Source organism: Heloderma suspectum, chromosome 1 (assembly GCF_057233095.1).
Source record: "Heloderma suspectum isolate Gila_16-S chromosome 1, 16-S_ref, whole genome shotgun sequence".
Taxonomy (NCBI): Eukaryota; Metazoa; Chordata; class Lepidosauria; order Squamata; family Helodermatidae; genus Heloderma; species Heloderma suspectum.
The window spans coordinates 96,252,168-96,266,825 of record NC_139458.1 but is presented as its reverse complement, the minus strand read 5'-3'; the positions used below and the strand labels follow the sequence as shown (position 1 = coordinate 96,266,825).

At 45.0% G+C, this 14,658-nt stretch overlaps 1 protein-coding gene across 3 annotated transcripts in view; it reads left to right on the top strand.

Moving 5' to 3' along the window:
• The first annotated feature begins 1,900 nt into the window (after positions 1 to 1,900).
• CTTN (cortactin) overlaps positions 1,901 to 14,658 on the top strand; it is a 38,802-nt gene continuing 26,044 nt past the window's right edge. Inside the window, exons 1-4 of one of the 3 annotated variants that reach the window (XM_084851968.1) lie at positions 1,901 to 1,988; positions 6,935 to 7,018; positions 7,354 to 7,427; positions 10,614 to 10,743. In XM_084851968.1, coding sequence (XP_084708094.1) covers positions 6,935 to 7,018; positions 7,354 to 7,427; positions 10,614 to 10,743 — 288 coding nt within the window. In that variant the 5' untranslated portion in view covers positions 1,901 to 1,988. Of the gene's footprint in view, positions 2,081 to 6,904; positions 7,019 to 7,353; positions 7,428 to 10,613; positions 10,744 to 14,658 lie in introns of those variants that run through there. The other 2 variants (XM_084851978.1, XM_084851957.1) reach the window with 2 other exon arrangements.

The window sequence follows — 14,658 nt, the reverse complement described above, 5'->3', positions numbered from 1 at the left end:
AGAAAGTAGAGAAAAGAGGGAAAACTGCACAAATTTTCCATATTATAATAGACAAACTATCTTGTTGGAACAATTTTATATTCTCATATTGATTTTAAAAGGTCATTTATTTCCCAGTGTGTGTGTGTGTGTGTGTGTACAGATGGATGGATGGATGGATGGATGGATAAACAGAGGAATATAAGCTTACGGGCGCAATCCTATGCAGGTTTAGAGAGAGAAAAGTCCTACAACTCCCAGCATTCCCCAGCCAGCCAGCCAGCCAGCCAGATAGATAGAGGAATATAAGCTTAAGGGCACAATCCTATGCAGGTTTAGAGAGAAAAAAGTCCTACAACTCCAGCATTCCCCAGCCAGCCTAGCTGGCTGGGGAATGCTGGAAGTTGTAGGACTTTTTTCTCTCTAAACCTGCATAGGATTGTGCCCTTAAGCATTCAAAAACTAGCACATAACCACTGTATTATAAGTGCTATTCAGCTACTAACTCCACAGATGGAACCAGTTTGCCTTTCAAGAATCTTCCTCACGTTTTTGCTGCCATTAAACAGAATTAGTGATTCTTCTCTTGTTTTCCCCGATGTCATAATATCTGAAATTTATCCTAACAAATTAACACTAGGTGGTTCTAAGAGCAATTGTATCCTAGAATATTTTTTTTTAATCATTGGTTTCTAAAAAGGAAAAAGAAAAGTGTTCCTTTATGAGGGTATTATCCAATATTAATCCTGCATAGAGCAGACCCATTGAAATGAACTAACTTAAGTCTTATTAATTTCAACGCGTCTATTCTACGTAGGGCTAACACTGGATTCTACTCCATGTTTTTCTAAAAAGTAATTGTGCCTCCGACCGTTTCCAACATTTATCATCGCTATCACCAACATGAATTTTGACTTCTTAAAATGTTAAGATACCAGCGGAGTGCAGCTTATAAAAGATTTGTTTCTGAAACTTATACACAGGCTCGCAGCTGAAATTAGTCGTTGCTTTCTGCGCATGCCTGGCTTAAAGCGTGACAGCGCCTCACCCTCCCTCCGCCCGGAGCCTGGCCAGGCAGAAGGTAGATGCCCGAGGGGGTAAAGTGGCGGCAGCGCCCTTTATTCGTTCCCGAGCTGCCGCTTCGTCCGTGGCCCCCACCCCACCCCATCCCTTTCTTGCTCATTCATGATGGCCCTACTCGGTATACACACGAAAGGGCACCCCGGAGGTGCCCGTCCCGTGCCCACTTAGCCGGGAGCAAACCCCATTGGACACAGTGGGGCGTACTTTTGAGCGGAGCGCCCCAAGCCCCGACTGGAGCGAGCGCTAATCAGCTCCTTTCGCCGCCATGCCTCCCGGTTCACGCTGTTAATCTAAGCCAACCTTCCCCAAACTGGTGTCGACCAGATGGACTACAACCCCTAGCATCCCCCGGCCAGCAAGGCTTTTGCGGGATCCAACCCTTTGGCTTGGAACAGCCCTGACCCACAAGGGCGTCCTCCAGATGTGTTGGCCTACAACTCCCAGCCAATGGTCAGGGATGATGGGAGCTGTAGTCCCAGACGCCTGCAGGGCATCAGGTTGGGGAAGGCTGGTGCAGGTTTTTCTTTTGTGAACGGCAAAAGCGGCTTTGCATCGCACACTACAGCAGAAGCCGAGATGCTCCGCGAGCGGGTCGGGAGGCCACCAAACGCGCGAACCGGAGGACGCCGCCGGGCGCCTGCAAGGAGCTTTTTCCTCCTGTGCAGGAAACGGGACGCGATCGCCGGGGCTGTATAGGAGGCAGGAGCTCGCCTCTCCGGGCTTGCGGCAAAGCCCCCGGGCGCCCACCAGCGCCCGATGGCTCTGGCCCTCTCCCACCTGATGACGCGCCGTGATGAAAAACAGGAAACGGGATCTCGGGAGAGGCGGAAATTGCAGCACCAGCAGAGCGAGGAAGCCCGAGGAGGGGGAGACGCTCATCGGGGAAGGAAGGCGCCTGGGCAGCCAGGAAGTGGGCTGGGGACGAAGTAGGTGCAGGAGCCCGCTGAGCTGCTCGTGCGGGGCTCCCTTTGCGGGAGCGCAGGAGGCTCCTTGGTCCCCTGGCAGGCAGAGAGATCAGGCACGGTGGGCAGCGAGAGGCGTCCGTCCTCGCTCCTGTTGCTCGTGGCTCTCTCTGCCGGCGGGATGGCGCAGCCGAGACGGGCTGGGCGGCTGCGAGAGTGGGGCTGGGGGAGCTTGGGCTGGGCGGCTTGGGCTGTGGCCTCTCGGTCTTGCTGGCGTTGCCAGCCTGGCGATCTAGCTGGGGCGGCGGCAGCAGGAGCACGGCGCCGCTGCAGGCTCACGGGGACCAGGGGGGCCCGCACCTGGAACAGCTCAGGCCTTGAGAACGGGGGGCGGAGGCGGGGAAGCCGCGGGCCGAGCAAGGCAGCGGGGCGGGGGTGGGCTGGAGGGCCGCATGGCATGGCATGGCATGGCATGGCATGGCTGGGCGGGCCGGCTGGCTTCCTCCCCTTGCTCTGCTGGCTCTTTGTTCTCCAGTGGAGAGGCAGCTGATCAAAGAGCGGGCTGAGCTGTTCATCCCGCCCTTCCTTGTCTGGGACACTCATCCGCCTGGTAGGGAGGGCGCGACTTGGCCCTTTCCCCGGTCTCTCTCCCGTTCTCCGCGGCTGCCCACTCTCCGTACTCTAGGAAGGGTGAGGATTGGCTCCCTCCTTCGCTCTGTATCCTGATGGTTTAGAGATCGGGAAAAAGGACTGACCTCCACCCTTGGCAATGCAAGCTCCTGGGCAGATTGAAGATGCTAATTCACACTTGTGGCTGAGAATATGAAAATGGCGCGCGGGGCGCGGGGAGTTGATGGATCTGGAGTGGAACGGGGGTGGGGGCCGCATGGCCATGGGAATGTTCTTGGACTGCAGCTCCCAGCATTGGCTATGCAGGCTAAAGCAGGTGGGGGTTGCACATCTTCCCCACTCCTAGAGCAGAGGATTGTCCTTTTTTTGTATGTTTGGTTGTGTCTGTTTATAGCAAGTGAAGGTGTATTAAAGCTCTGGGAAGGGGAACTGGGCAGCTTCCTCTCTAAAGATCTGCCTTGGAGGTACTTGGTGCTGCAGCCTTAAAGCCAGGGGGAGTCTTGTCTGGGTTACTGTCAAAATAACACCCAAAAGCAGCCTTCCCCAATCTGATGCCCTCCAGATGTTTTGGACTACACTTCCCAGCATTCCTGATCATTGGCCATGCTGGCTGGGACTGGTGACAGTGGAAGCCCAAGAGATCTGGAGGGCACCAGGCTGGGGAAAGGTGTTCAAGTCTTTGCCGTGAGATTGAGTATTGAGGGACCATCGCTCAGTGGTGGACCACATGCTTTGCATGCGGAAGGCCCCAGGTTCAATCCCCAGCATCTCCAGGCAGGGCTAGGGAAGAACCCTGCCTCATACTCTGACTTGGTATAAGGCAGAAGGGTGACAGCAGGCTGGGGAGTGGGGGTTCCGTGTACATATTTACAAAAATTCTACGATGTATGGACCAGTTGTTCATGGAGGCCAACCATGGAAATGTGTGTGATCTTGGACATGCTGTTTATTTTAGCACCGCAGATCACAGACCTTGCCAAAGTTCATATCTGCAAACTGCTCCCTAGCCTGTTCGGTTGCTTCTGTGAATGCAGATGCAAGAGTTATGTGTAAACCTGCCCCATCATAATGTGAGAACCTGCTCTTGGAATGCAGTCAGGAACACTGGTCTGTCCCACCAGAAGTAGGAACAGTTGTTTGGAAATGAATCGTAATGCTGGGATATTTTATTGCCTGTGATTCAGTAAGTCACATAAAATCTTACTCATGGGTTACTGCTGTGGGCAGAAGCTTGATTCATTCAGACTGAGACTTGCATAGCACTGGACTATCCACCATTTAAATACGTATATAAAGCATAAAGCTGTTCAACATTAAGATAACACTGCTGAAGGAAGGTGTTTATTTCCAATGTTCTCACTGTCTTGCTTTCTCGGGGTTTCACAGTTGGCCATGGACCTGTTTGCATGAGCTTTTCTTTGTCCCGCATGACAATGTAGGATTCACTGCCCCACTCCCAGGCCCATGTTTTATAGGTTTACTCATAATTGCTCACAATACAGATTCCTTGGCAGCTTCCAGTCTTCTTTGCAGTAGCTTCTGCTTGATTGCACTTGGACTACCAAGTGTCAATAACCTTGATATGTGATGTTAAAATATCAACGTGAGTAGTTTGGTGCAGGTATATGCTATCTCATGGCCAAACCATGGTTTACTAATCAGGAGTGTCCTGCAGGATTGCTGGGATTCCTCTGTCCTTTTCAGTGTGGGAGATTAGTGTTGCATCTGCATTTACATTTCTGCTGTTCTTGGTGCCAAACCACAGTTCAAAACCATGATCAGAAGTGAGTTTGCAAAGTGCAGTTTGGACCAACTATGCTTAATAAAAATGTTGGTACTGGTATAATGTTTTGATGTGGAGCGGTATATAAATACTGTAAATAAATAAAATAATAAATAATGCTAATCATATTCTTTCTCTAAAATGGAAATGAATGTGAACGGGGGAGAATACTTGTGCAAGAGTGGAGGAGAAAAAAAGAGGCAGATCCATGGTTTAGCAATTGGTCAGCATTGTGACTGCTTTGAGCTTCTATGACAGGCAGGTTTAAAATACAGCAGTATGCATATTAAAAACTAAAGCCAGTGAAAATAGTACAGTACTGTATTATGATCATAATACCCAGTTCCAGTCAGTACCCTAGCTGCCATATTTTGTGCTAATCGAAGTTTCCAGACTGATTTCAAAGTCAGTCCCACATACAATCTATTGCAGTAATCCAACTAGGAGCACTGCAGTAATCCAATTAAGTTAATTACTAATTTAATTGCAGTTAACTGGGACTGTTGGACTTCTTTTTAGCCCTCCTCTTGTGCTTTTAACAGCAGCTAGGCATGCCCTCTGGAAGTTTTGGACTACAGCTCCCAGCATTCCTGACCATTGGTCATGCTGGCTGGGGCTGTTGGGAGTTGAAGTCCAAAGGAGGGCACCAGATTGGAGAAAGCTGGCAAATGCAATACATGGCTAATGTGAAAGACTTGCTCTGACATAACCTGTGTTGACTTACTATGCCATTTCTCACATTCTCACGTTACAGAATAGTGTTTGCACCATATGCCGTCCTCCTTTCTTTACTATAGTCTGGATAAAATCTAAAATCCTCTGTCTGCTGCCGAATCAGTAGGACAAAGTAGCCAGAGTCTCGGGTTGTTTCTAAATTCTCTATTCTTTCCCCCCACCCCAACCCGAAATTGCTGTGTGAGTCAATGACTCATGGGTACGGCATGGATAATGTTTCTCTCCAGCCTAGTTTGAAAGAAATCAGCCAGAACAGCAAACTGCATAGGAAATGTAAAGCTGCTGTGCTGCTAACCATGTCCAGTGGAAAATTAGAAAGATTATAGCTGGAATGGAAAATTCAGTATCTCTTCGGTGCTAAACTAAAGTCCTGAAAAGAAGAAAGGCTAAAATGTTGCATACTGTACAGCTCCTCCGATCCTTTCTTTTGGATCTTTTGAGTGTTGATGGGCCTGTGCTGCATTTTAAGCTGTTAGAGTGTAATGCTAAGCATGTTTACTTGGAAGTAAGTCCCACTGAATTACATGGGATTTGTTTTCAGATAAGTGTATATAGGGTTGCAACCTTCTCTTTGGAGGGGCCGTAGCTCAGTGGTAGAGCAGCTGCTTTGCATGCAGAAGGTCCCAGGTTTGATTCCTGGCATCTCCAGGTGGGACTGGAAAAACTCCTGCCTGAAACCCTGGAGAGCCGCTGCTGGTCAGTGTTGACAATGCTGGACTAGATGGACCAAGGGCCTGACTCAGTATAAGGCAGCTTCCTATGTCTGGTATGCGTGGGGGAGAAGTACTTGGGCTTCATCGTCGAGCTTTATGGGAGTTGCGGCGTTCTTAAAACTGTTTGCGGAGAGACAAGGAGTTGTGCCAGATTTACCCACATGGCAGTACTTAACATTGTGATAGCTTTTGTCTTCAGCTTTTGTCTCAGCTGGAAATGTGTGAAGAGCATATGGAGCCTACCTTTTTAAAAACCCTTTTCCACAATCATAATGCATATTGGCAGAAACTAAAACCCTTGCCTTGCTGTAAACGTATAGAGATGAGTTGGCTGAACAGCTCAGCCCATGAAGCGTCTTCTCTGAATGGACCTGTCTTTCTGTGGTTTGTAATGTGTTTCGGATGAATGAACAAACCAAGCATGTGCACTGCAGGTTGACTCTTAACCAGAGTAAACTTCCTCTTTTTCTTTGAAATGATGCCAGTAGCTATTTCTAGCTGCTGAATAATGGCGAGAAGATTTTAAAAATGAAGATACCTTCTTCCTTTCCCCCAAATTAGTCTGAGAATTTTGCTTGCATCCATCTGGGGTTGATTAAACCCATTGTTGTTGATGGGTATTTTGACACTGTATTTTATTGTAACTGGTCTTATTTAAAATTGTCTATATATCATTTTTGCAATGAATATGAACTTGAGCACGCTCCGGGAGAGAGCGCAGGACAGGAAGGCCTGGCATGCTATGGTCCATGGGGTCACGAAGAGTCGGAAACGACTGAACGACTGAACAACAACAACAAATATATCATTTTATTATGTTAGCTTTGGTTTTTATACTGTAAACTGTGTTGGGAAGACCATGGTCTTGAAAGGCGGCTAAGAAATGGATTAAATAAACACAAATAAATAGGTTCTGCCACTGGTTTCACTGGGATTAGATATTGCTAACAATGTCCAAGCTCTCACTGGGCTGAAGGGCATAGGATGGAATCCGAATATATTTCTTAGCATTGTAATGTATTTTTTGTGGAACCTTGGACCATTTTGTAATGCAGTGGATGAGTTTAAGTTTTTATCTAATGTCACTGATGTTTGTTCTGATATTTCAGATGTGGAAAGCAACCGCAGGTCACACCATCTCTGTCAGCCAGGATGATGGCGCTGATGACTGGGAGACAGATCCTGACTTTGTGGTATAGTTACAAACTATTTATATACTATCCAGGCTACAACGATATACATGCTAGCACCACAAGAAATGTAGGGTTTGCTAAGCCAAAGTTTGAGAGTTCCTGGGAGCAGGGCTCATGTGTGTGCACCCAGTAATACATGTTCAACTTTGGGGTTTCTCAAAGTTGGGTATGTCTAGCTGACAGGCTTGTCTGAAGAGGGTGGAATGTAAAAGTGAAAAGGGAATGTGAGTGCAAGGAAGATGGAATCATGGGGCTAGCTTAAAGTCTCCTTCATCTCTGAACTCTTTGGTTCAACTGTTAACTGCTATGTAATCTTTTTTCAATATGCTTTACAGAATGATGTGAGTGAAAAAGAACAACGCTGGGGTGCTAAAACGGTGCAAGGATCTGGTCACCAAGAACACATCAAGTAAGCTACTTCTTCATTGTCTTAAAACTGTGACTATGCTGATGCACAGTGATAGTTTTGGTGCATTATCCATTCACTAGAGCAATAGGGGCTGTTAACCAAGGGCTCTTAACCAGAGTTTGAAGCTGGTCAAGAATCCTTGATTAAATGGGGACTCTAGTTAGCCTTAATTGCAGGTAATGTCACTGCTGACATGGCTCTTAACTTTGGAAAGGCAAGGGGAGGCTTTGCCCTGGAATCCTTCTGCCCACTCCCGATCTTTTAATTGTGGTTTAGAGACTAATTCATAACTGTACCAGCCCAGTGCATCATTGTAGCTGCCATTGTTAGTGCTCAGCTGTTTTTTGTTTTTGTATGTTTGGGATTCTTCAGTGAAGTGGTAAATAGTTCCAACTACCATCTTACCTGCTAGAGATAAAATGTCTCTGATCAGGAAAGGCAGATTCCAGGTCTTCAGATCTTCTGATCTAAGTGTTGTATATGGTGGTTATTCCTAGTTCTCTGCTAAGCATTCAACTTGAGTCCAAAGGTGGGCCAATGGCTGGTTATACTAAGACCAAAGAGTTTTCAAGTTTTTAACTTACCTTAATAGAAAGCAAAAGGGTTGTTTTGAAGGCTAGCCTCATGTAGAGAATATTGCTGTAATGAATTCTGAATGAGCTGAAGGCACTGATTGTTGTTGCTTGGACTAAATATTTCAGTGGAAATATTGTTTGAGAATATGACATAGTTGAGAAACCAGTTTTTCTACTTTGCTCAGGTTAACTGGTGTGGTTTGCTTCAAAACATAGTTTGGGAAATTTTATAGCAGTTACTCCTAAGGGTATGTTTAAAACACTGCCATTGTGAATATTTTAGTTGCATAGGTTCTAGTGTTTTCCATCTAGTCTTGGAAGACAGCCATCCCTGGAATGGTACAGAGATGCATTTTGTACTATGTGGCATTTATTTGGGGAAATCTCCAGCAAGTATTGCCATTGTCAGCTGGGAGCTCTGTCAGCTGGAAATTGCTTAGGAGGAATGAGACCTTAATCCTCTTCTGATAAACCTCTATTTTATAACCCAATGTGATGTTGCTGCAAAAATTCAGTTACTGGAGTAATTAGTGAAACATTTCAGGTGAGGATAGTGGAACATTGTATCCCTTCATGGTACAAGTCACTAAGACCATATCTGGAATAGTGTGTTAAGTTTTAGGCATCCATGTTCAAGAAGGATGAATTAAAAGTGGGAATAGGTGCAAAAAAGCAGCTAAGGTCACAATAAAACAGTGGCAGAGAACCTCAATTCAAGACAGTGTGAGACACATTCTTGGAGAATAGCATATGACTGCTTGTACTCCAGTCAAGACAAGAAATACTATTTTTGCCCTGAATGTTGTCATCCTTTCTATCTTTGTGGATTCATTAACAGTCATAATCAGGAACAGGTTGTTGGATGGTGAAAAGCTGCACCCAATTAAATGTCACTTATGATTGCCTAAGAAGTAGTTGCTTTTACTTGCTGTCATCAGAGGCCCATAAACTCCTCATCAAGAGAAGGGGTGTGTAGCAGTTGCTGCACTAGGACCTGGTTCCATTGCCAGTGCAAGGGAACCTTCCATACCAACTCATAGGATTGATTAGTTAATGTTTTATGAATACTGTTCTCCTTTTTGTCAGTGACAAATTCTGTACAAGAAAGGAAAAGCACATAATTAAACTATGGCATTCACTACCGCAAGATGTAGTGATGGCCACCAACTTGGATGGCTTTAAAAGGAATTAGACAAATTAATTGAAGATAAGGCTGTCAGTGACTACTGGCCATGATGGCTATGGATTATCTCTAGTATTGGAGGCAGTATGCTTCCTTATACCAATTGCTGGGGAACATGGGCAGGAGGGTGCCGTTACACTCATGTCCTGCTTGTGGGCTTCCCACAGGCAGCTGGTTGTTCACTGTGTGAACAGAATGCTGGACTAGAGAGGCTTTGGTCTGATTCAGCATAGCTCTTCTCATGTTCTGAAAAAGCCTGTAAATCGAAGCATATTTGCATGTTGGGGGATGGGTGTAGGTAGTACAATACAGTATTAGAATTTGGATTTCCTGGTTGTAGATTTCTAATTTTCCTTCTTTTTTAAAGAAGAAAGGGGGAAAATAATCTGCAATAGACACATAAATAGTGCGCTGGTTTGGCCATAATGCTATACCATTATTTGGTGTTACACGAACAAGCCTACCCTACCCCCCAGGTTTATGCAGTCCTCCAGCATGACCACAAGGAGGAGACCGGAAGCATTTGTTTCCATTTTAGATGAACCATAGCTTGCTGCGCCATCTGCACTTGGACAAACTGTGATTAATCATGACTATGGTTAGTGAAAACAAGCCAACTTCAAACCATTGTTTTATGAATCTGGCTTGTTTAGGATGTGGATGGTATGCTAAACTGCAGCTAATCTAAAATGGAAGCTGAGGCTTCCTATCTCCTCACAACCACATCAGAGGAGTGGGTATGAACCCGAGTGGTAGACTGATTACCATCATGTTAAATCACGGCTTAGCACGCCTGAACACAGCCAGCATTTTATTGATTATGGGAGGGATTTCGGTAATTCCTTTCTTCTTTCCCTATATATAACTTAAAATGTTAAAGAAAAAAAATGGCCAGCGGGACATAAAATTTTCCAAAACAGGTTTTTTTCCAGAAGCTTTTCCAGTGCTTAATTTTTCCACAGAAACATTTCCATTTCACAAGTTCATTAGTAACAATACATTCGATGCCAATTACAAATCCAATATTAGGCAAGCCTGGCAGTTTCAGAGTTGTAATTAATGTTTCCAGGTGATTATTTCTAGCACGTATTTGAGAGAATGCACGCATGTCATTGAAATACATAAATGTCTCGGTGTGAAATGGAACTGGAATGTAGTGACGGTGAACTGAAGGTGCTCCAATAAGCTCTGTTGAAATAGATGTGTCGTTGTCAGCATATCATGCACAGTTCTTTGGGTTGCTAACATTTATTAGGATGTCAACGGTTTTCAGCATCTTGTTTTTTTTCTTAAATGTAAACAACGGGGGGGGGGGGATATATACTATTGTCTTTCTGTTGTTACAAGTATTCCAGTAAATATTCTACATAATATATAACGTTTATGCATTCGTGCATTCTGCTCGTTTTACTGGTTTATCTTCAAAAGCATTCATCAATTGAGAGAGAATGTATTCCAAGAGCACAAGTCCCTCAAGGAGAAAGAACTTCAAACAGGACCAAAAGCTTCCCATGGCTATGGTGGGAAGTTTGGTGTGGAACAAGACCGCATGGACAAAGTAAGTGAAGAAGAACCTGCATGTCTGACATGCTGTATATGGGCTTGATTTGTCAAGTCATTAGGACGATGGTCACATTTTCTTACATCCTGCCACATGTGCAACTCTGCTGTCCCTTTTTCTCCCTCTGAGGGTATTCTGCTGCTGTATGCCGTGTCTCAAAAAAGATCCTGGCTTGGTAGAAAAATTGGTTCAGCTCAACTTAGCAATCTGTCCAGCTCTCACTTTTGTCCCCTGATTATAGGATGGTAATTTAAGTCATGTGCTGTTCCTTCTTGCTTTCTCCTGCAAAAGTGTTTAATATTTCCAGTATACTTTCTAAAATGGAGAGAATGACTACACTGCACTAGGTTGGATCCTAATTTCCCTTCCATTTGTGGAACAAGACTTTGCCCCCTGCGCTCACCCCAAACCAGCTTTTGTGGGTGGGGGGCCCTTGAGATTTACTTACTTACTTACTTACTTACTTACAGTATATACGGGCTGCCCTATAACAAAGCTTCCAGGATGAGAAATAAACAAGAAATAAAACTTAAGATTAAACAACAATAGAAACAACAATGAAAGTATAAATAAAGCAAAAAAGAACTGCAGAGAGTAAAAACAGTGTAAAGTTAAGACAAGTTAAAAAGCCTGGGAAAATTTTAAAAAAGGTCTTTTCCTGGTGCTGACATGACCCCACAGCAGGTGCCAGACAAGCCTCTTGAGAGAGTGTTCCACAGCCAAGGCTGTGAAAAGGCCCTCTCTCCTGTATCCACTCATTGCACCTCACTCTGCGGTGACATTCGGAGAAGGGCCTCTGAAGACCCAACCGTCTGGGTAGATGCATGTGGAGAGAGGTGAACCTTCAGGTCCCAAACCATGAAGGGCCTTAAATATCAAAATGAGCACCTTGAATTGGGCCCAGAAATGGACTGGGAGCCAATGAAGATGCAGAGCACTGGCGTGATGTGCTTGTATCGCCCAGCCCCCATGAGCCATCTCAGAGTCAAATGCTGAACCAGCTGAAGTTTCTGGACTGTTTTCAAAGGCAGCCCCACATGCAACTAATTGTAGTAATCCACATGGGAAGTTAGCCTTCCTCCAGTGATCCGTGCTTTGCTATCTCTGTTCAGGAAGGGCTGTAGCTGAGGTACCAGCCTATACTTGCGAAAGGCCACAGAGGCTCCTTGTGCCTCCAGTGACAAAGATGGAGCCTGAACACCCTCAGGGTATGAACCTCATTATTTAGGTTCCCCCTCTAGAAATGGCTGAACACCAGTTACCTGTGCAAGCAAACCACCAGTAAAAGCACCTCTGTCCTGTCTGTATTGAGTATCAATTTTTTGGCACCCATCCAGCCCATTACTGCTTTCAGATACTGGTTTTGCACTCCTACTGCCTCATCTACATTAGATGAAAAGGAGAAGTAGGTTGGGTGTCATCTATATATTGATGAGACATCACTCCAAACCTTCAGTTGACTTCAATCAATGGTTTCATGTAGATGTTGCAAAGCATGAGGGATAAAATAGAACCCTGTATCACCCCAAAGCCTAAAGGCCAAGTAGAAATCCCCTAGCACCACCTTCTGGAATCTGCCATCCAGGTAGGAGCAGAACCACTGGAAAGCAGTACTTCCAAAACCCAACTCGGACAGCATTGCCAGAAGGATACCATGATCGCTGGTATTGAAAGCTGATGAGATGTTCTGGAGAATCAACAGGGTTGCACTCTCCCCTGCCTCTCTCCCAGCAAAGGTCAATCCATAGGATTACCAAGGCAGTTTCCGTGCCAGATCCAGACCTGAAACCCAGCTAAAATTGATCGAGAATGGTGTGGAATCTGTTAGACGGAGATGGAGGTTAAGCTGGTGGAAATGGCCTCCTCTTGTGTTAGCAGAAAAGCAGCATGTGAGCCAGGCAGTTTAATGCCTAGCTGGTGAGGAGTCTAGTCTTTTAAAGTTATTAGTACTGAGTGGGGAAGAGAAGCAGAAGCCCGAAATAAGAATTTCAGAAGGCCATGTTCCAAACTTACTAGGGGGCATTTGTCTCCATTAAAAAAAAACTTCCACTGATGTGTGTCGCTGTGGTTTAAGGTGGAATGTGTGCACTACTATAAATCGATCTGGCTTTATATCATGGTATGCAGCAAATGGCCACTGATCCTTAACAATTTATGAAGGAGAATTGTATTAGTAAGCATACACGCTGCTGAAGCAATCACCGAGTCCTTATTCTCACTTCAGTGCAAGGTTGGTGAAGATAAGATTTCCCAAATATATTGATTCCAAATGCAGGACTTGAGGAACTAGCCCTTCGATGGAACTGAAACCTCCTGAGCTGATGAAATAGGCTGTGATTTTCTAGAATGTAACTTGACTCTTTTTAAAAAATTGGATGTGCTGACTGACTTTATATAAGCCAGGAACTATATGCCACAGTCAAATAGATTTTGTTTCTCTTTATTGAAGTTTAGAACAGAAGTCTATTCTATCTCCCTCCTCTCCCGTGCCTGAAATAGAAAATAAAAATTAGACACAAAAATGGTAAATCATGCACTAGAAAAGCTGCTATTTGATAAGGGATAGTCTGTACTTTGCTTCTCTGTCTTCTGCCCTGCAGCAACAAGAATATGCAGACCAAATGTGGAAGAAGTTGTTAAAAGAGACTTTGAGAAAGGAAGAGTATCTGCTGGCTTCCTGTAGCATAGCTACACAGCACGATCTTGCTCTTTGAGGGCACAATAATCTGAATGCATATGCAATTTTGAAGATGCCTTTTGGTAAAACAATGTGCCAACAATTATGGTAGTTAATTGTTTGGAATAGATTAAATCTATGGTTGGTAAGGCAAGGGCCCCCAACACAGCACCCACAGGTAATATGGCACTTGCAGGGCCGTTCAACAGTGCCCGTGAAGCTCTCCCCTCCCTGCCCCTTTCAAAAACATTTTTTTTTATAAAAAAAACCTTGGAAAATGTTAGGTCACCCTTCTTTCTCTTCTTTTCTAAGCCCTCCTCTTTCTTTCCCCTCTACCCCTTTGCCTTGCTATTTTCCCATCACTCCCAGCCTCTAGCTTCTCTATTTCTCTCCCCACATACCTCCTTAGCTCACTTTTGACTAGCCAGGCCCCCATGGCAGCCATTATGTGACTAGCTGCATCCTCTGTGGGAGCCATTTTGTTGTGGTGCCCATAGCAGTTTCTCAAGTTCCCAAATGTGCTCAGTGGTCCAAAAATTTGGGGTCCCCTGCATTAAGGGATATTCCTCTGGCCTACTTTCATCTCTAGCCAATGTGCAGTGATATGCTAGTGCTCTGACTTTTTTTTTTTTTGCCACTGACAGTTGAAAGCTGGTTATGGCTCAGTGAATGAAGTGCTGATCCCTACAACCTGGAGGACAGGTTATTTAAAGGATCAGGCACCTTCCTGTCAGTCTCTTGCTATGGTTGTTCGAGTTGAACCTTAAATACATTTTGAATTTGAGAATATATATATATATACACACACACACACACACACACACATACACACACACATACACACACATACACATGCACAGCGCATGTATATATAAAAACAGAAAAAAGATGTTCAGATCATGGGCAGCATTCCCAGTCATGCAGAAAAAGATAACTGCATCAGTCTTCAGACCTTCCTGGTCCTTATGGGGAGATCAAGGGTGGAGGGGATGGGGCGGCATGTGGGGTCCCCATGTCCCCTCCATGCTTTCAATCTTGTAACACCTCCATAGGTCTAGTGTCTTAACCTACTTATCCTATATGGCAAATGTGAGGAGACAACGGGAGAAAATCCATACATCACCCCCTGAGCTCTTCCGAAGTAAGGTTGGGGTAGAAACGTGATATATAAATATGTGTGTACTTAAGCCTCCTGATATGCAGAATGCTACCTGTGTTGTGGATAATATGATATC